The sequence below is a fragment of the Lampris incognitus genome, chromosome 10 (genome assembly GCF_029633865.1).
Source record: "Lampris incognitus isolate fLamInc1 chromosome 10, fLamInc1.hap2, whole genome shotgun sequence".
In the NCBI taxonomy this organism is placed as follows: domain Eukaryota; kingdom Metazoa; phylum Chordata; class Actinopteri; order Lampriformes; family Lampridae; genus Lampris; species Lampris incognitus.
This window is the reverse complement of record NC_079220.1, coordinates 53018378-53038683: the sequence shown is the minus strand read 5'-3', so window position 1 is coordinate 53038683 and position 20306 is coordinate 53018378. Positions and strand designations below refer to the sequence as shown.

Sequence of the window (20306 nt, the reverse complement as noted above, 5' to 3'; positions counted from 1 at the left end):
TCCCTCTAACGTCGCACTCTCGCCGAAACGCACATTAAGTCCAGTCGGCTTCCCTCGTCTCGCCTCGGCGCCCAGGGAGGGGGTGGGGGGGCGAGCTTGTTGGCCGGCGGGACTCGGTTGCAGATGCTATATTCCAGCGGAGGAAGAAAGCAGGGGGGGTGCGGTGCGGTGCATGAATAAGCAGCAAGACGGAGGATGGGTTCTCCTTTTCCCGGACGGCTAGCGTCAGACCTGCGCGGAAAAACGAGGCTGTCGCGAAGTTAGTGCGTTTATTCGGTCCGTTTCGCTTCTCTGCCGGGGGGAGGAGGAGGGGGAGGTGGTGGTGGTGGTGGGGGGCGCGCCGCTTTCGAAAATGCAGACGCAGTCGGGGTGTCGGGCGTTTAGCCGCCGCTGGGCCGCAGTCGGGCACGCCGAATCGGGATTTGCGAACTAGCTAAAGCTAGCTGCCCGCTAGCCACAGCTACCCGAATGCTGCCGCCAGCGAGCGGGTGCAAACGAGAACACAAGCGGCTGGAGTCTTGGGCCCTGGCGTTGCGCCATCTGTTGCTGTATCGGAGGAAGATCCTGGGAGAGACGAGCGAGGGGCCACGGGAGACGTTCTGAGACGCGATGTTTTTTCGGGGCGGGGGGGTTGTTTTTTTTTGTTTTTTTTTTCCCCTCTCTCTCTCTCTCTCTTCAGCCTAGCCGACGCGAAGGCGGCCGTTGCTGCGATGCGTGGACAAAATAACGCGAGGCGGAGGAACCACAACGGCCATCTCCGGTTGAGGGGGGCGAGGTAGACCGGACGACGAACCGGCCACCCCCTGTTCAACCTTGTTACCCTTCGGCGGCGGGTCTGATTTGGAACTCGGCGGCCCGCTCGCCGCGTCGATTCCCCGCTGACACAAAAAGAGAGAAGAAGAAGGAGGAGAAGAAGAAGAAGAAGAAGGAGAAGAAGAAGAAAGGGAAAACGAAGAAGCCGGCGTTATGGATAAACTCACAATAATATCGGGATGCCTGTTTCTGGCAGCGGATATCTTCGCCATAGCTAGTATTGCCAACCCGGATTGGATCAACACTGGTGAATCGGCAGGTAATTATCACACAGTAACACACACTTGTTTTGTTGTTTTGTTTTGTTGGTGTTTTTTGTAGATCGGCCCGATTGTTTTGAACCGTTTCTTGCTACCGTCCCGCAATGACGGCATGGCACGTGAAGGCTTTATCCCATTGTTTACGTTTGTTCTTCAGCAGCATCCGCTGTCGCCACGGCGTCGGACAAAAGAGGACGCGGGTTCGATTCGGCAGCGTGGCGGGCACGCGCTCTCCGACGCGTCTCTATAGGTCATCGGCGTCCCCACCGTAAATACCCGTCCGTAGAACCGGATAATGTAATAAATCCCCGATAATGTAATAAAAAAAATCTGCTCTCGGGTCCATTGAAAATTCAGTAAAGCCTGATAATGTAATAACTTCCCCGATAATGTGATAAAAAATCTGCTCTCGGGTCAATTGAAAATGCAGTAAAGCCCGATAATGTAATAACTTCCCGATAATGTGATAAAAAAATCTGCTCTCGGGTCCATTGAAAATGCAGTAAAGCCTGATAATGCAACAACCCCCCGATAATGTAATAAAAATCTGCTCTCGGGTCCATTGAAAATGCAGTAAAGCCCGATGATGTAATAACTTCCCGATAATGTAATAAAGTGCATTTGCGCGTCCAACTTTGACCTGTTGGTGGCGCTAGAGCCCTGAAGCTAGAGTTGCCAACACAGTATCGCCACTTGAACCCATTAATGGGTGGTCTGCTGTTAAATTGTTACAATATTGGGGAATTGTGACATTATCAGGACCTGCAAAATGAAGGCTAACCTGATCATGTAACAGCCTCCTGTTAATGCAATAATTTATTAAATTATCGGGAAATGCCCTTGTAAACTACTAATAAGACACGTTAGCCGCTAGCTAACGGGTCTGATCCTTTAGCCGAGCGGTTAGTGATGTCGTCTTGTGGTGCAGTACACCCCGTATCGAATCCCGCACCGGGCAAGAAAATAACCGGTTACACCCTTTATTACATTATCAGGAAGTTATTACATTATCGGGTTTTATTGCATTTTAATGGCATCAAGTGCATTTTTTTTATTACATTATCAAGGTTATTACATTATCAGGGTTATTACGTTATCGGGGGGGTTATTACATTATCGGGGGGGGATTTATTACATTATCGGGGGATTTATTACATTATCAGGTTCTACACCGTCTGGTCCTCCATCCAAGGCGAGTCTGCGCCACCCACATTGCTCCGTTTTCTCGCACCTGGCGATTGTTTTTAAATGTTGCAGGTGATCTTGTGCGTGAGCCCTTGTAATTAGCTTTTTTTTTGTGGTAACGTGTTACCCTGTGGTCCTTGGTCGGTCCAAATCAGCATCCCGTCAACATAGCCTCTGGAGCATGTGTTAAATTGGCTCCCTTACTGGTTCTGCTCAGACGTTTACCCAGTGACCATTGTTTTTGTTGTTTTGTGTGTGTGTGTGTGTGTGTGTGTGTGTGTGTGTGTGTGTGTGTGTGTGTGTGTGTGTGTGTGTTCTTTCCTTTTTGCGTCACTCCTCAGAACTCCTATTATTGATTGGCGGCTCTTTGTTCCCTCTGTGGGATGACAGATTAGTGACTGGGTCAAGTAGAGTTCATCCACCAATACAAAGGCAAGACCACTGGCTACAGAAAACAAGGAGCCCCTGACAAATATAATAATGGCGTGCAAAAGAAACGAGGGGCCCTTTCTGCCGTACACTCCAGCTGGACTGTAAACTGGAATAAATGTGATAGGCCTGTTAAGTGTGTCACCTGAAGCATTCTGTTTGACAACAGCTTTACCGCCTTTTGACTTGGGGTCACATCCGAGCTTTCCTCTGCCAAAACCCACAAGGGTTATATCCTGCTGATATCCTTTGTTTGTCACTCCGCTTAGGGGGGGGGGGGGTCTGTTTTGGGGGTTTGTTTCACCCAAGTAACTTATTTCTTTTATGGGTGACTGTGTTATACTGGGCCCTGCGATGGCCTGGCGGCCTGTCCAGGGTGTCTCCCCGCCCGCCGCCCGGTGACTGCCGGGATAGGCTCCAGCATCCCCGCCACCCTGAGAGCGGGGTCAGCGGTTGGGATAATGGATGGATGGACGTGTTTTACTGAAACATGCCACATTTCTACTGCAGAAAGGTTGTTTTAAATGACCACCGTGCTCTGTGTCGCCACCTTCCCTCTCCTGCGTCAGTGGCTCCCTTTGATGACTGTAGATAGTGGGTGTTTTGTTGGACAATTTTATGGTACATGCAACTACAGACACACACACACACACACACACACACACACTCAAAATATGTTTCCTTTTCATCCCAAGAATGAAAAGGCTACTGTTTTTTGTTTTGCTAAATGTGTTAGCCTACGTTCTTTCACAGTTGTTTCCTGTTGTGCGTACATGCTTGCCTCCAATATCATGTTGCTCCATTTAGCTCCTCTGTTTTATGGTTTGTTTGTTGTTGTGTTTTTCTCTGTGTGTGTGTGAGTGATGTCTGCAAGTGCTAGAAGATGCTGTGTACCGGAGTCAAATTCCTCGTATGCGTAGGCAACACTTGGCCAATAAAGTTGATTCTGACAAGGTAGTTCTGCGCAATTGAATAAATTTCACACCAAAACTGCAGGTTATAGTCTCAGTTTCAGTCTCGGCATGGCAGGAGAGGTAGGATAGTCTCAGATCTATGTGTCAGATTAGATCAGTTAGTCAGACTCCCCATGTATCCAGTCACTTGATTTTCTATTTTCATCCTTGCAGTTATGAAATCAGAAGATATTCTGAAGTGGGGTCATTGTGTTTGGAGACCTGTCCTTGTAGGAAGCTCAGTGTGGCGTCTTTGAACTCGGAAGTGTGGAGAAACGGGAATGTTTTCCGGGGCATTTGGAAGCGATGGAAGCCCAAAAGAGCATTTGTGTGCGGCATTTGCAGCCGAATGTCTTTGGCCAGGATATTGACTAAAAACGCAGTGGTAGTTGATCATGTGCCATGGAGGACCATGCGTGTGTGGGTTTTCAGTCCAACCACGCCACGATTTCACTAATCAGCACACCTTCAACCAAACAGGGAAGAACGAATTGGTGAAATCAGCTGGTGTAGTGTTCCTTTGGAGAGAAAACCTGCATACACACATAACCCCCTATGGCACATGGTTGAATACCAATGACTATGTTTGAGGATTTTATGTTGGCAGATAATTAATTTATAACTTTGACGTTAACAACTGCTAGGCCAATGTGCTTAAGACTAAAATGATTTCTCTCCACTCGACATTCAAAAGGCTTTGATACAGGAGCTCTCAGCCAGGCCAAACTGCTTTTGATATTTGAACGCCTGAGATATGTAGGTTCAAGTTCAAGCTACATTGCTGTCTTTGAACACAGCTAGTGACACAAAAGGCAGAAAATTGAGTCCTGAACCAGGGGCTGCATGAAAATGGCCAAAGTGATAATCGCAATTATTTTGATCAGTATTGAGATCACGGTTATTTATCATGATTATTCATTGATTTTTAGGGACAAAATATTTTTATTGCACTTTCACATTTGAATAAATAGAGCACTGCTTTCACTTCCATGTTGTGCTATGTTCCTGCTAATATACAAGTCTTTGCATCAAAATAAGACTGGTCCTTAGTCACCTAAATTCAGTGCATCTCCTTGAAGCAAAATATAAATAAAATTGTACCAAAACTTTTTACCCCAAAATTAAATAAGCAGAGCACTGCTTTCACTTTAATGTTGTGCTACATTCCTGCTAAATGACACATCTTTGCATCAAAATAAGATTTAAAATATGGTTCTTATTCACCTGAATAGCGACAAGCATGGGTGCAAGTCCATGAATACTGGGATGGCATCCAGCATGTTACCTGTACCCCCGCCCGTAGGGTTAGTAGTTGTGTCAGGAGGGGGCATCCGATGTAAAAATTTTCCAAATCATTATGCGGATTGACAAGACCATGCCAGATTGACTGGGGCCCGGGTTACCCTCAAAGGGTACCGATGAAAGCTGTACAATCTGCTGTGGCGACCCCTGGGAAACAGGGAACAAGCTGAAAGAAGAAGATTCAACTGAATTCAGTGCATCTACTAGAAGCAAAATATAAATATAATTGTACCCTAAATATAGGCTAACTAAACATAAATCTGCCATCACAGAGTGCAACCAAAGAAAAACAGTTCTGGCTCATGCAGAAAAGGCAATAACATAGTGTTATGGTGACGGGCTGTAAAGGGTCGCTGTTGACGGTGTCGGAGTTGACGTTGGACAAGGATGGGGATTCGGTGCGGTAATGTTAGTGACAGTATTCTTCTTGTTTGTGGTGTTTTTTCGGGTTGTTGGAACAGTTGTGTTGCTTTGTGGTACAGACACAATTCTAAAGCGCTCTTTACATATGATTTGATCTCAGTTAACGTCACTCGCCGTAAATCTGAAATACTTCCACACAACGAGTGATGATCCGTTTCGAGGGACTAGCTCTTCACATTTTGTTCCAGACATTTGATTTTCATTTTGCCCGCCTGCTCTGTGTTGTGTATATGTACTCCTACTCTGGACTGCAGCCTGCAACATCCAGGACATTTTTCCACGGGATGCTGCTGCTGCAGGGTTTGCGCTTAAAGGGAACAGCTGTGATTGGCCAGGCAGTTAGTTTAGGAAGCGCTTGATTTGATATGCACAAGGCTCAGCGTTTTCGGTTTTTTTACCGATTTTCACTGAAAAATACCCAGATTTTTAAACTGATTTTCACCTGGATTTTATGTTTCCACAGATCCAAAAGTTGTGTCTTGTTCGTGTGAGGTCATGTAACAGTGCCCTCTTGTGGCGGAATTCGGCATGCTGGATGGCTTTGAAAAATAAAAACCGAAAACGCTGAGCCTTAGCTCTGCAGCGGAGCATTCTGTGAGCGGAGCACGCATTTTAAATGTCAATATCGCAGTCGATCGTGTTCATTTCATTGTGGGAAGCCAAAATCGCGACCGATATTAGTATTCGATTAATTGTGCTACCTGACACCGTCCTTATTTTGATTTGACATCCCCAGGCAGTAACATCAAGGTTCGTTTCCTGCCTGGGGGTTCGACTCAAAACTGTTGTTGCTGTGGTTGCGTAGAGAAACTGACTCCGCCAGCAGCCCCAGGCAACCGCCATCGTCTTCGTGTCAGTACAGTGGATGGCTTTCTTCAGAATCTGAATGACCCAGCCTTCAAGACACTCTTTGTATGCATGTACAGTCACACTTAGAAAATGTAAAGGATTGCGTCTAGGTACAGGGATGAAGGCAGCCTTTTCAGCATGCAGCTCTATCAGGTGCCAGTGAGGATGACAAGCCCTAAAGCAGACGCCCAGGGACAAGCATCCTTGGAACTCTTGAGAATTTAGTCTGAAAATTGACTCTTTTAGACATCTCTTGGCTAGTGGACAGATTGGTTAACCGTTTTATTGTGAATTTAACCAGCTTGAATTTTGGCACAGCCACACAATCTACCGACAAAACAATTATCCTGAAACGGTCCGCTGTTGAGGGAGGAAGTGTCTAGATCTGCACTTAGAGCTCAACCATCACATTAACAGATTGCTTTTGTAACGGGGGCAGTCTTTGCAGAATGTTTTATGGTGTGCAGTGGGCTGTTGAATGGGCCGAAAACAGAGAAGTGCCACTAAAAGAGGAACACAATACGATAGTAGCGGCTAGTCCGAAAAGAAAAGGTGGCAACCAAGGCCAACTCTGCATTGAATATTTTTAAAGCAATATTTTAAAATCCCTTACTCGCTCTTTTTTACACCTTCGTTCATCTGTGTTTACTCGGACAACAACTGCCTTGTCTGGACTGGCTTGTGCTCTCAAGGGGTGACAATCTGAGCACTAATCTCTCACAATGATGCAAAAATATACAGTTCTGGATGCTTTGGAAATTACCGTTGTTTTTTTGGCCATGCTGTCTTTCATGACAACTTCAGTGCAAGTTGCAAATGAAAACGGGCTGCTGAACTGCGTTGTTGTGAAACACACTAGTAGCTTGAATGGTATTACAACCATTCTGAGCCATGAGCCTTTCAACTGAAGAATGTGATGGATTTATGTACATGGTAATGAGGCGGTGGCTCTGTGAAGAAGTCAATGTGGGAAATGTGTGATAGAGTTTCTGCTATAGGAGTTCAGGAAAAAAGAGACTTTGAAAAGGCAGGACGCAGAATGAACTAATGGTTTCACCCTTCTTTCATGCTTTTATTGCGGATTCTCTTACAGTTCCCATTACATGTTGACGTATGAATCGTATTTTATGAACAAAGCCTAAAGAGAGCTGGATAGCTCAGTAGGTAAGAACACCGAAGCCTGCAGGTTACCTCACTATTTTTTGTTTTTGTCTCGTCTGTCTGTGTTTTAATATTTGATTTGTGTGATTTGGTGGGGGTGGGGGTGGGGCTGTAGGTTGGGGGTAATGCGAGAAGCCTGCAGGTCATCTCACTATTTTCTGTCTCGTCTATCTGTGTATTAAATATTAGTTTTATTTGATTTAGTGGGGGATCGGTGTGTTGGAGATATTTCCAAAGCGCTTTGGCTACCTCGCTAGTGTGGTATGATATGTATTTTTGATAATGAAAGAAAAAAAAGAGCTGAGAACGCCGGCTTTCTTGCTGTTGATTGGGGGTTCAAACCCCGATTGGGATGAGTCTCCAGTAAGAGTCTGAGGGTTAGACTCCTGATGGTATCCACGCCAACCCCCCTCAGATGTACATCACTTTGGATGAAAGCGTCTGCTAAATGATGTTTTGGCCTTTAAAAGCTCTTAACAACATTAAACTGTTACTGTTATTTAAGATATCAAACTTAATGTAATTCTGAATGTTTTCGTGGCCAGTTGTTTTGGTATTGCGTTGTTTGGCTATTTCTAACAAGGCAAAACGAACAAGTTGTGGTCTTGAAAAACATCTTACTAGTTTAATGGAACAGCAAAAAAAAAATAGAGCAATCAGCTGAGTACTTGTTTCCCTGGCTGTTCTTCCTGTGTTTTGCGTGGTTACCTTCTCACTTTATTCGACTTGCTCTTAGGTTTACTTGGAGGGAGTTGGTGACCTGGAAGCACTTATTTGATGCACGCCTTCTTTCAAGTGGCTTCTGCCCAGGGAACAGAGCAAAAGGGGTAAACCCTGCAGAAGTCCGTTTAATTGAACCAAATTAAACAGCTGTTTTCAACAAAACAGGGTCGATGCTGCTACCAAAAGAGATTGCAGTATTTGATGAACTTGTGAAATGGCTTTCCACCATGCTCTCATGCACTTCACGGTACATTTCACTTTGGCTCTGTATCACCCCTGTTGATGATTGACATGTTTCAAATGTGAGTCCCGGATTTTTCCCTGTTCCATGGAACTATTTTTAATTCGCCAAGAAACTTTACAAATACAAGGAACTCGACTTAATGGCGTAACGCAACATTATAAATCATAATAACGGGGCGCCCGGGTAGCGTGGCGGTCTATTCCGTTGCCTAGAAACACGTGGATCGCGTTTTGAATACCCGTGTTACCTCTGGCCTGGCTGGGCGTCCCTACAGACACGATTGGCCGTGTCTGCGGGTGGGAAGCTGGATGTGGGTATGTGTCCTGGTTGCTGCACTAGCGCCTCCTCTGGTCGGTCGGGGCACCTGTTCGAGGGGGGGAATGGCGTGATCCTCCCAGGCGCTACGTCCCCCTGGTGAAACTCCTGACTGTCAGGTGAAAAGAAGCGGCTGGCGACTCCACATGTATGGGAAGAGGCAGGTGGTAGTCTGCAGCCCTCCCCGGGTCGGCAGAGGGGGTGGAGCAGCGACCGGGACAGCTCAGAAGAGTGGCGTAATTGGACGGTTACAACTCGGGAGAAAAAAAGGGGTGGGGGTGGGGGGGAATCATAATTACTTCAGAGTACCAACTCGTAGGACCAACACGTTGTGGCATCTGTTCATTGGGGGGATCTTGGATGAGACAAAACATGATTTGGTAATGCAAACATCCTCTTTTATTTGTTCAAATTTTGCCCATAAATTGGATATTGACTTTGTGTGACCAGATCCAATGTTGATTACGAGCAATATGGCAAAACGTTGTGGATCAAAACTGTTAGCATTGGGACATAACCTCCACCAGGTTTTGTCATTCTGCAGAGTCATCCTAACACTGCCTTGTTATACCGTTCCGCAGTATGTAGTTGAATGACACCTGAGATCAGGTTCTGTGTTAGCTGGATTTTACATTTGGGAGAGGTTGCTGCTGACATTTATTGGTTAGTTCCAAAGAGGAAATGCAGATTTATCTGGTGGATTTTGCTCTAACAAATGTTGCATCCACACAACTGAGGGTCGGTGTTTTTACCCTTGGATGTGTTGCTTTGCAAAGTTGAAAATTTCAGTTGTATGTTCATAATAAAACATTGACCATTAAATAACTTTTACATTTTCTCCAAAACTGCACCAAGTTAGAGGACCTTCTCTCACGCAAACAAATCTACTACTACTACTACTTTCGACCGCTCCCGTTAGGGGTCGCCACAGTGGCTCATCCGTTTCCTTCCTGTCCTCTGCGTCTTCCTCCGTCACACCAGCCACCTGCATGTCCTCCCTCACCACATCCATAAACCTCCTGTTTGGCCTCCCTCTTCTCCTCTTCCCTGGCAGCTCCACATTCAGCATCCTTCTCTCAATATACCCAGCATCTCTCCTCCACACATGTCCACACCATCTCAATCTTGCCTCTCTTGCTTTGTCTCCAAACCATCCAACCTGAGCTGTCCCTCTAATATAATCGTTCCTAATCCTGTCCTTCTTCATCACTCCCAATGAAAATCTTAGCATCTTCAACTCTGCCACCTCCAGCTCCACCTCCTGTCTTTTCGTCGGGGCCACTGTCTCCAAACCATATAACATAGCTGGTCTCACTACCATCTTGTAAACCTTCCCTTTAACTCTTGCTGGTACCCTTCTGTCACACATCACTCCTGACACTCTTCTCCACCCACTCCACCCTGCCTGCACTCTCTTCTTCACCTCTCTACTGCACTCCCCGTTACTTTGGACAGTTGACCCCAAGTCATTTAACTCATCCACCTTCATCACCTCTACTCCTTGCATCCTCACCATTCCACTGTTCTCCCTCTCATTCACGCATAAGTATTCCGTCTTGCTCCTACTGACTTTCATTCCTCTTCTCTCCAGTGCATACCTCCACCTCTCCAGGCTCTCCTCAACCTGCACCCTACTCTCGCTACAGATCACAATGTCATTCACAAACATCATAGTCCACGGAGACTCCTGCCTGATCTTGTCCATCACCATTGCAAACAAGAAAGGGCTCAGAGCCGATCCTTGATGTAATCCCACCTCCACCTTGAACCCATCTGACATTCTAACCGCACACGTCACCATTGTCCCACTTCCCTCATCCATATCCTGCACCACTCCTACATACTTCTCTGTTACTCCCAACTTCCTTATACAATACCACACCTCCTCTCTCGGCACCCTGTCATATGCATTCTCTAAATCCACAAAGACACAATGCAACTCTTTCTGGCCTTCTCTATACTTCTAAGTCAACATTCTCAAAGCAAACATCGCATCTGTGGTGCTCTTTCCTGGCATGAAACCATACTGCTGCTCGCTGATCGTCACCTCTCCTCTTAACCTAGCTTCTATTACTCATTCCCTTATCTTCATGCTGTGGCTGATCAATTTTATACCTCTGTAGTTGCTACAGTTCTGCACATCACCATTGTTCTTGAAAATTGGTACTCCGATTTTCAAGTCTGAGTGTTTCAAAGTGAGTCAAAGTTGTTTGAGTGAGAGGTACTCTCAAATAAAAAAGTGCTCCAGGTTATTGGACAGAGCTTTTTTTTTTTATAAAAAATAAAATCTAGGGCTGCATTTGATCGTTGCCATGGTAATTGATGGCAAAATCAGTACTAGATTTGGTCCCCCCCCCCCATTTTTCATGAAAATGTTCATCATCCTAAAGTAACAGAAGTAATGCCATTAGTTATTTAAGATTTCATGTCTACACTGACAAAAAGCTTTATTTCTTTTTTCTTTTCATGAGCAACCGATTTCCCTCTGAAAGTGTTTTTGTCAGAGACGGACCGACTGCAGTTTTCTTGGCCGATCCCGATTTCCGATTTTGTAAAAGTCTGACCTGATTCCGATCTTCTTTTTTTTTTTCTAAAAACATATAATTGACAGCATACACGGACATTTTTGCAACTTTTCCTTAATGAAAATTTCAATTGTATGTTCATAATAAAACATTGACTATTAAAGAGCTTTAACATTTTCTCCAAAACTGCTCCAGGTTACAGGACAATCTGAAAATAAAAAACTGCTCCAGGTTACTGGACAGAGCTTTTTCATACAAATAAAATCTAGCATAATAATTAGTTACAATAACAGGCTGACGATAGCATGTGTTAAAGACACAATTAATAATAACGGAAAACATGAGTAGTTTAGTTTTTATAGGCCACAGCTGTAATGTACTTGATTTGCACAGTCCCTCCACCCCATAATAATAATAATATTAATAATAATGATAATAATAATAATTATTATTATTAGGGCCCTGTGATGGACTGGCGGTCTGTCCAGGGTGTCTCCCCTCCTGCTGCCCAACGACTGCTGGGATAAGCTCCAGCATCCCCACGACCCAGATTGGATAAGCGGCTTGGATAATGGATGGATGGACAGTACCCCCATTGTAGCGAAGCTTCAAATACCTTCAAAGCCCCCCCCCCCCCCCCCCAACCAAAAAAATGGTATTGGGGACAGCCCTTATAAAACCCAACTGAATATGAATTGCAGTATATCCCTCGTCACTTTCCCAAAGTAAACGACGGTGTCCAGCGACATGTTTTAGCGCGCTTGTGTGCGGTTGGGACGTTACTGTCCGTGCCGCTGTGTGCGTGACGTGAGCCGTCTTGCGGCATATGCGTGTAAAGTTGCCCGCTACAGAATCTGATGTGACTGACCAGCCGGTCACCGGTCGTGGCCGATCAAGCTGAACATCGTCTCATTCCGCTCACCGGCCGGTCGTTGGGTGCAGCTCTACGTTTTTACCATGAAAAGTTGGTCGCACTCTTGGAAAGCTGTTGATTGTGTGTCTTTTCCTTCCTTGGATCCATCGTTGACTATGATGTGCTGGTGAACTATGTTTTGTTTTTCTCTTCTTCTTTTCTCTCCCTAATTTTTTTCTGCCCAATTACCCTGTTTTCCGAGCCGTCCCGGTCGTTGCTCCATCCCCCTCTGCCGATCCGGGGACGGCTGCAGACGACCACATGCCTCCTCCCATCCATGTGGAGTCGCCAGCCGCTTCGTTTCACCTGACAGTGAGGAGTTTCGCCAGGGGGACGTAGCGTGTGGGAGGAACACGCTATTCCTCCCAGCCCCCCCCCCCACACACACACACACACACACAACAGGCAGCCAACCGACCAGAGGAGGCGCTAGTGCAGCGACCAGGACACATACCCACATCTGGCTTCCCACCCGCAGACACAGCCAGTTGTGTCTGTAGGGACGCCCGACCGAGCCGGAGGTAACGCGGGGATTCGAACCACCAATCCCCGTGTTGGTAGGCAGCGGAATAGACCGCTACGCCACCCGGACGCCGGTGAACAATGTTTTTGTGTTTGTGCGTTCTTTTGCCTTGCTCCGCTTGGGATTCTTTACCTGGACTTTGTGTTCCCAGGGTTGTGTGTAGCTTTGGAAAGTGTGTGGCTGTGTTTCAGTGCCCCTGCTATGTAAGTGGGCACTGTAAAAGCTTCTAGCACCAGAAACATTTGCTGCCGGCTGCCTTCGTTTGGCTGCTTCCTGCCCACCACAGTTCAGATGCCTTTTTGACCCCCCCCCCCCCGAGCGGCACCCTCTATGCTCTGCTAACGACGGCGACACATGATGAAGAGTTGGATCTGTCATTCGTGAGGCAGAGGAGCTGCAAGAGAGTATCTGTGAACTGAATAAGAGGCGCGCAGTGGAGTCCGATGGTTCAAATCCAGCCAATTAAAGGCCGCTGAGGCAAATTTGAAATTTGTGATAATGGGCTATACAAATAAAATGGACTTGACTTGACTCCTACATCTTGCTTAAGGGCCCCCCCCCCGCCCGGCACACACACACACCAACTGGTACCATGATGGAAATGAGGCATCGCTTCACTGCTCATACTTTTCATTTTCCGCTCCCTGTTTATTCATCCCCATGTAGCCTCGAAGGGCTTGCCTCAAATGTTTGTGCGTGTGTGTGGCGATGCACACAGAACGGTACCTTTGTTTTTGCCATTTTGTGTGTATCTCCAGTGTTGCTGGCTGTCATGTGGATGTGCATGTGTGAACCTCTGACAGCGCGTTCGGATCACGGGCGACGAAGCTGCAAAACGGTCAGGTGTGGCAGGCTGCATCGTCGCCGAGTCGCCCTTCAGGTGACGTTCAAGCCCTCACTGATGTAGACAATGTCGCCGCAGGCTTGGTTACCATGAATTTGTGGTTCTTCCATTGTTTTTGGTATGTGGAATCACTCATTATACACAACATTTTTTAAAAAAAGATGGTGACTTGTGTATAGCCCAACAGTGAGGATTGAGTTTTTCCTCTTTTCCTTATGTGGAACCTGGTACTTCTGGGAGAGAGACGGGAGATGGAACTGGTGAAGCAACTACATGTTATGATTAGTTGACGCTTTGTCACATCATTGGAGGCCTAAAAAAGGTCGAGGCCAGCGCAACTTCAACTTGCAGCCCGTCGTGCTGCAGTGTATGTCGGGCGTGTGTTTGTAGCTTTTATGTTGACAACTTCCGCTGAAAAGGACTTGCCTGTTGCTTTGCCGCCGGTAATCTGAATGTCAAATAACCCTATCAGGCAGCGTGTGTGTATGTGCGTGCAAGTCTGCATGCCTGCATCGTGCATGCATGCGTGCGTATCTGTGTTTGCCCCAGTGTTTGTTTGTGTGGCTTGTCCAGGTTGTGTACCATCGCGTGCCTGCCTGCTGTAAGGCTGGAATTCCACCGAGAGCTAGTGAAGCAGCGGGTGGCCGGAGGGTCCAGGGGAAACGGTTATAAAACAGTGCCATTAACCACTGCTATCAAACCCCGGCTAACGTTTCTGCTCTCAGTACTGGTCCCCAGCTTCTTTTACCTCCCTCACCTCCCGTCCTCAAATGCATTCAAGGTTACTCGCAATTATGTGGCCCACTTTAGAAATAGGCTACTGAGCGAGCTCTTGTGGGCCATTCAGGTGCCGTCTTTGTTGAGCGTGCTGTGACCTCAATTTTTCTTACGCGGTGAATAAGAAGTGCTATCGGATATGTCATCTTTACAGAGTGAAATGAACTGCGGCAGCAATGAGGCCGAACACAGGGGAATAAGAGTGTATGATAAAGAACATCTTTTCAGATACCCCTGCCTGTAATGAAACAGTGGGGGGGGGGGGTACCAGGGGCAGCAGTCCACTGTGTTAGGTCTGCAAGCCAAAGCCTTTACCGAGATAGCCCACACAAGACAGGCAAAACCCTGCAATTATGCAGTTCTTCTGAGCGACTTGTCTTAACTTATCAAGACATTCCTTCTGAACCGCAGACATGGTCCATGTGTGTGGTTTGGAAAGGGTCGAGTCCATGTTTAGTTGTTACTGGCTGTTCTCTCGCTGGGTGTTACAAAGGGGGCAGGATTTCCTCTGGACAGGCTGAAGGACCGCATTTGGCTGAATGATAGGGAAGGCCCACCCTGCCCCTAGGGCCAGGGGACTCTCACACCCAGCAACAGCATGTCTTACTAGAATACTGGGCCGGCTCCTCCACAATGAGACTAGATGGGTTGGAATCCACAATATATGTGCGTAGTCTATATATATATATATATATATATATATATATATATATATATATATATATATATATATATATATATATATATATATCTCAACATGGATACAGGAAAATAGATTTTAATGCATAGTAGTACAGGCCTGTTTCATGCGTCTTGCACATTATCTCGCATATTAGCAGCTGATGAGTGCGAGACGCACGAATCAGGCCTGTAGTGCTATGCATTAAAATCTTTTTTCCTGTATCCATGTTGATATATATATATATATATATATATATATATATATATATATATATATATATATATATATATATATATATATATATATATATATATATATGGGTTAAATGAAAGGCAATAGGCGAGCAGAAAGTGGTGGGCAGAGCTATTAAAAAGCCTGGACCTGGGCGCCCCGGTAGCCAAATGCTTACACGCCTGCCACATAAACGCCAAGTCCCAGGTTTGATTTCCAGCCAGTGACCTTTGTTGCATGTCGTACCCATCTCTCTCTCTCTCCCCTTGTTTCCTGTCTGCCACTTCACTATCCTCTATCCAATAAAGGCGAAAAGGCCAAAAAGATAATCTTTAAAAAAAAAAAAAAGAAAAAGAAAAAGCTGGACCTTGTGACCCTCCCACCCACACACACATGCATGCATGTTTGTCTCATGCGCATGCCCACCCACCGGCTAAGCCAGTCTGGAAGTGATGTTTTGTCCCCCAACGTGGGCCTGACTCAAAAAAAAAAGAAAAAGGAAAAAAAAAAGATTTCTTTGTAATCATTGCATGTGCTACTGCATAAATCATTACATTGTTGGGTATATAGCTCAAACAGGGCCTCACAAAATCTGTTTTATTTTCTCTCAATTCCTCCTTTATTTTTTTTTCCCAGCTTCAGAATTTTTTATTTTATTTTTTTTGGTTTAATTGCCCAAATTTACTAGTTTTTAACTTATTTTACCCATTAACATTGTATTGAAACTTCTTCCAAAAATTGATATAAACTGTTAAGATGCTTGGTGGACTTGACACGTGAATATAATGATGATGAAGATGATGATTATCTTAGGGGGCGCCACAGCGGATCATCCGTTTCCATCTCTTCCTGTCTTCTGCGTCTTCCTCTGTCACGCCAGCCACCTGCATGTCCTCTCTCACCACATCCATAAACCTCCTCTTTGGCCTTCCTCTTCTCCTCTTCCCTGGCAGCTCCATATTCAGCATCCTTCTCCCAATATACCCAGCATCTCTCCTCCACACATGTCCAAACCATCTCAATCTTGCCTCTCTTGCTTTGTCTCCAAACCGTCCAACTTGAGCGGTCCCTCTTAATATTATTGTTCCTAATCCTGTCCTTCTTCATCACTCCCAGCGAAGATGATGATGATTATTATTATTATTATTATTTTGTATAAAGGACAAACTCAAAATTTAAATAAAATATTTCGTTCTCCAAGGGGGTCTTTGAATTGGCACATATTGCCACGAAATCCTCTATAAATTCCCGTCTTACATAGGAGGATTTTACCACATCGTGGGTCTGACCTGCACAGCGTCCAGTTGCTGCTTTCTTCTACTTCCACTTGCTTCCTTCTGTTTTCACCCTCTTCTTTATTCTGTGTGGATTTTGGACCTCACGTGACCAGCGCAAATTGATTGGACACGAAAAGATACTCGTAACGATCATGTGGATGTGAAATATTGTTTGGTACTGTTTGATCGTTCGAGGATCGGGTAGTTTCCACTGTGACAGGCGGTGATTAGACACGCCTGCGTGTACAGCAGCGAGCGTTATTTGCTGTTGTGATGAGCGACATTAAAAAATGGCAAAGCCGCAGGAAGAAAGTTGTAATGCTGCCACTGTGTCTAAAAAGTTGGGAAACTTCGTGCTTCCCGCTAAACAGAGAGCAGCGTTTCCCCGCGCCACTTTGACAGTTTGTTATTCCCCACAACGGCAAATCACACGAGCTTGCTGACATGCATGCAGACACACACACAGACGCATCTATTCATGCCCTGTCATAGTGAAACTAATGCGTCCTTGAATGACTGAACTGCACCAAGCAGTATTTGTGAAGATGAGGTGAATTGGTTGCTTTGAGCCTTTTTTCCCCACAAGAGAACACTGATATTTATAATTCATTGTTCCAAATACGTGTTTCAGTGTAGTCATGGTTAGGGATGGGACGGTATCGGATTTTATGGCGGATCGCGATAAACGCTCATGAAAAGTTGCCCATAGTGAATATCCATTATTGGGATAATTGTAAATGGGGGTAATTGTGAATATTCTGACATGAGTGACTTGGAAAAAGCTGTCTCGCTCACCAACGTATAGTCCTGTGTTGACTCCCTGATTTATTTTGAACTAGTGCAGCGGCCTATTCAACACGCGCCTGTTCAGAAAGGGCCGGTTGCTTGGCCTCTGGTGTTGCTGCTTGCAGCTTTCTCAAGAACCGTGCAGCCGAGCAACTTCACACTCGACACTCGGAGGACTACGGGCGTAAGCCTCCCTTTGACCACAATATGGGTTGCAGCGGCAGAGTGCCGCTGTTCGTGTTTCAGCTCGCCGACTCCAGGGGAAGTGAAGAAGCAGAAGCGGCGTTTCAGAGTTTTGTGACTTTGCTGAAAACGTCACTGCGTGCAGCTTTCTCATGAACCACTCATCCAAACAACCCCACACTTGACACTGCACTTCCTTGGGTCCTCAAAAGTACACCCGCCGAGTGTGAAGTCGATCAAATGAACGGTTGTTGAGAAAGTTGAAGGACAGACGTACATACAGACAGAAATTCCTTTCGTTTCAGTTTGATAAGATTGCCACAAGGGGTAGCCCGCATCATTCCGGTCACCCCGTTATTCATAGCCCTCCGCTGGCCCCCAGTTGCTGCCCGCATCAAATTCAAAACCTTGACGCTCACTTACAAAACAGCAACTAAAACGGCTCCTGCCTACCTGAACTCCCTCATTCAGGTCTACACTCAGTCCCGCTCACCGCGCTCTGCCAACGAAAGGCGCCTGGCACTTCGGCCTAGCTTGTTTTTTTTGGCACTTAACTTGCGTTGTCACCTCCTGACTAGATCCTAGCTTGTGTTGTATTAACTCTCAGATGTACGTCGCTTTGGATAAAAGCGTCTGCTAAATGAAATTGTAAATTCCACAGTCTTAAACCTGCCACCATTGCTGAAGGATGCTCCCTTAAAAAAAGATGGTCCTATCTGTGATAGAGGTTTCACAGAACGGTCGACTTGTCGAAACCACTAGTCGACACTGCATCGTTGCAGACTAATCGTCCGTTTGTGGTTTTAGCACTGTGCAGTAATAAAGCAGTGGCGATGCGTCTACAGCAGATAGGCAGTTGGGGGCGCTGCGGTTCCAACAGGTTTGTTGGAACGACCGTTTTCTACTCTGGCATGTGAAATGAACAGAATAATTTTCTATGTTATGCTATTGTGAGTAAACAGCATTTAAGGTATTTGGTGAAGGAAAGACTCCTGCTGCCCCTGTTTCAGATAACAACAAGCTAGGTTGTTACGGTGAGTACGGGGTTAACAAGTGACCATGTTAACTGGCCACTTTAGTGATGGCAGCTGTTGAAAACACGAACAGAACACATGATGTCCTACTTAAAGCCTTTTAAATACACACTCATCTGTGTTTAATATCTACGCCAACCATTTACATAAGTTAAACTGTGCTCAGCAAGACTCATTCACCTCTCGTACAGCGTTTCTTATAATGTGGGAAACAAACGGCAGCTGGCAGTGCAGCTGTATTTTATGCCGTCATCCCCAATCGGTAAGTGACCCATATTCAGCCATTTAACCTGCAACATTATAGTGTCAAATACCTCATTAGACGCTAGCTGCTCTGCTAATCGGTTTCCCCTCACATTTAAAGTAACTTGAAGAAATGTGAATGCTTCTTGTTGGCGTCACAGTTTGATTTACATGTTGTAGGACAAAAAGGACCAGACAAATATATACTGTATTGTGCATTCAATCTAAAATAATTTAAGGCTTTTTTTCTGAGAATTTTTTTTTTTTTTGGTGGGGGGGAGGGGCATCCAGGTAGCATAGCGGTCTGTTCCGTTGCCTGCCAACATGGGGATCACTGGTTTGAATCCCTTTGTTACCTCCGCTTGGTCGGGCGTCCCTACAGACACAATTGGCCGTGTCTGCGGGTGGGAAGCTGGATGTGGGTATGTGTCCTGGTTGCTGCACTAGCGCCTCCTCTGGTCGGTCGGGGCACCTGTTCGAGAGGGAAGGGGAACTGCCCCCCCATGGTGAAAGTCCTTACTGTCAGGTGAAAAGAAGCAGCTGGTGACTCCACATGTGGTAGTCTGCAGCCCTCCCCGGATCGGCAGAGGGGGTGGAGCAGCGACCGGGACGGCTCGGAGGAGTGGGGTAATTGGCCGGATAAAATTGGAGGGGAAAATCCAACAACAAAAAAAATTAGTTTTTTTGGCATTTTCTGCCTTTATTTGACAGTGGTAGTCGAGAGAGAGAGCCAGGAAAGGCAGGGAGCGAGAGGGGATGACATGCAGCAAAGGGCCCATGTCGGATTCGAACCCAGGCCGCTGCGGTAAGGACTCAGGCTTATGTGGTATGCACTCTACCTGGGGGAACTGGGGGAACACTGGATGAACCAAATATAATTCGCCTTATTCACCTCGCCACCATGCGAAAGTGCCATAGTCTCCAGTGTTAAAACTCTGCAATGGACAGGATCGGTCATAACCGATGGCCCGGGGCAAGAAAAAGTTTACGCAGGGCAAGCTGATTGGCCTGTCACTGGCCTGTTCGGGCCAGTGACAGGCCAATCAGAGTCATGGGTAGGTCCCTTTAAATCCTTCCCACCCTAGCGTCATTCATCCATCACACTCGAACAGTACTCGAAAAAAAATGTCCAGAAAAGAAACATACAAGGCTACTAAAAGAAAGAGGGGCTTTCTACTTTTGTGGAAGCAACATTACCCCTGGGTGGAAAACGGGGACCGTGGTATGTTTTGTACAGTTTGCCGGTGAGTCCCTGCAAAGGCCGATCGAGGGGTTCGTTTTTTAAAGGCACTGACAATTGTCAAAAACATGCTCTCGATAGGCTCGACAAAAGCAGAAGCCACTGCCTATCGAGCTAGCCAAGCGGATGGTGGACGAGCCGCCATCCGGCCCGCTTAACATCTTGGCAAGACGGGCGAATACTTAAGAGTCACCAGAGGATGGAGAAGCTTATTAACACAACCTGGCAGCCCTTCACTGCTTATTAAAAGACTGTTGTTATTCTAAAGAAGAATGGAGGTGACACAGGATCCCAGTATATCACCGATGTGGCATGTCGGAGGCACACAAACAAATCTTGTCGAAATAACGTTAAGATGTCAAAATGTATTGGTTGTATATAAGAATCAATT

At 46.0% G+C, this 20306-nt stretch overlaps 1 protein-coding gene across 1 annotated transcript in view; it reads left to right on the top strand.

Annotated features, from left to right (window-relative positions):
* The first annotated feature begins 360 nt into the window (after positions 1–360).
* mosmoa (modulator of smoothened a) overlaps positions 361–20306 on the top strand; it is a 37115-nt gene continuing 17169 nt past the window's right edge. The window contains exon 1 of the mRNA XM_056288556.1: positions 361–1072. Within this exon, the coding sequence (XP_056144531.1) occupies positions 967–1072 (106 nt within the window). The 5' untranslated portion in view covers positions 361–966. The remainder of the gene's footprint in view (positions 1073–20306) is intronic.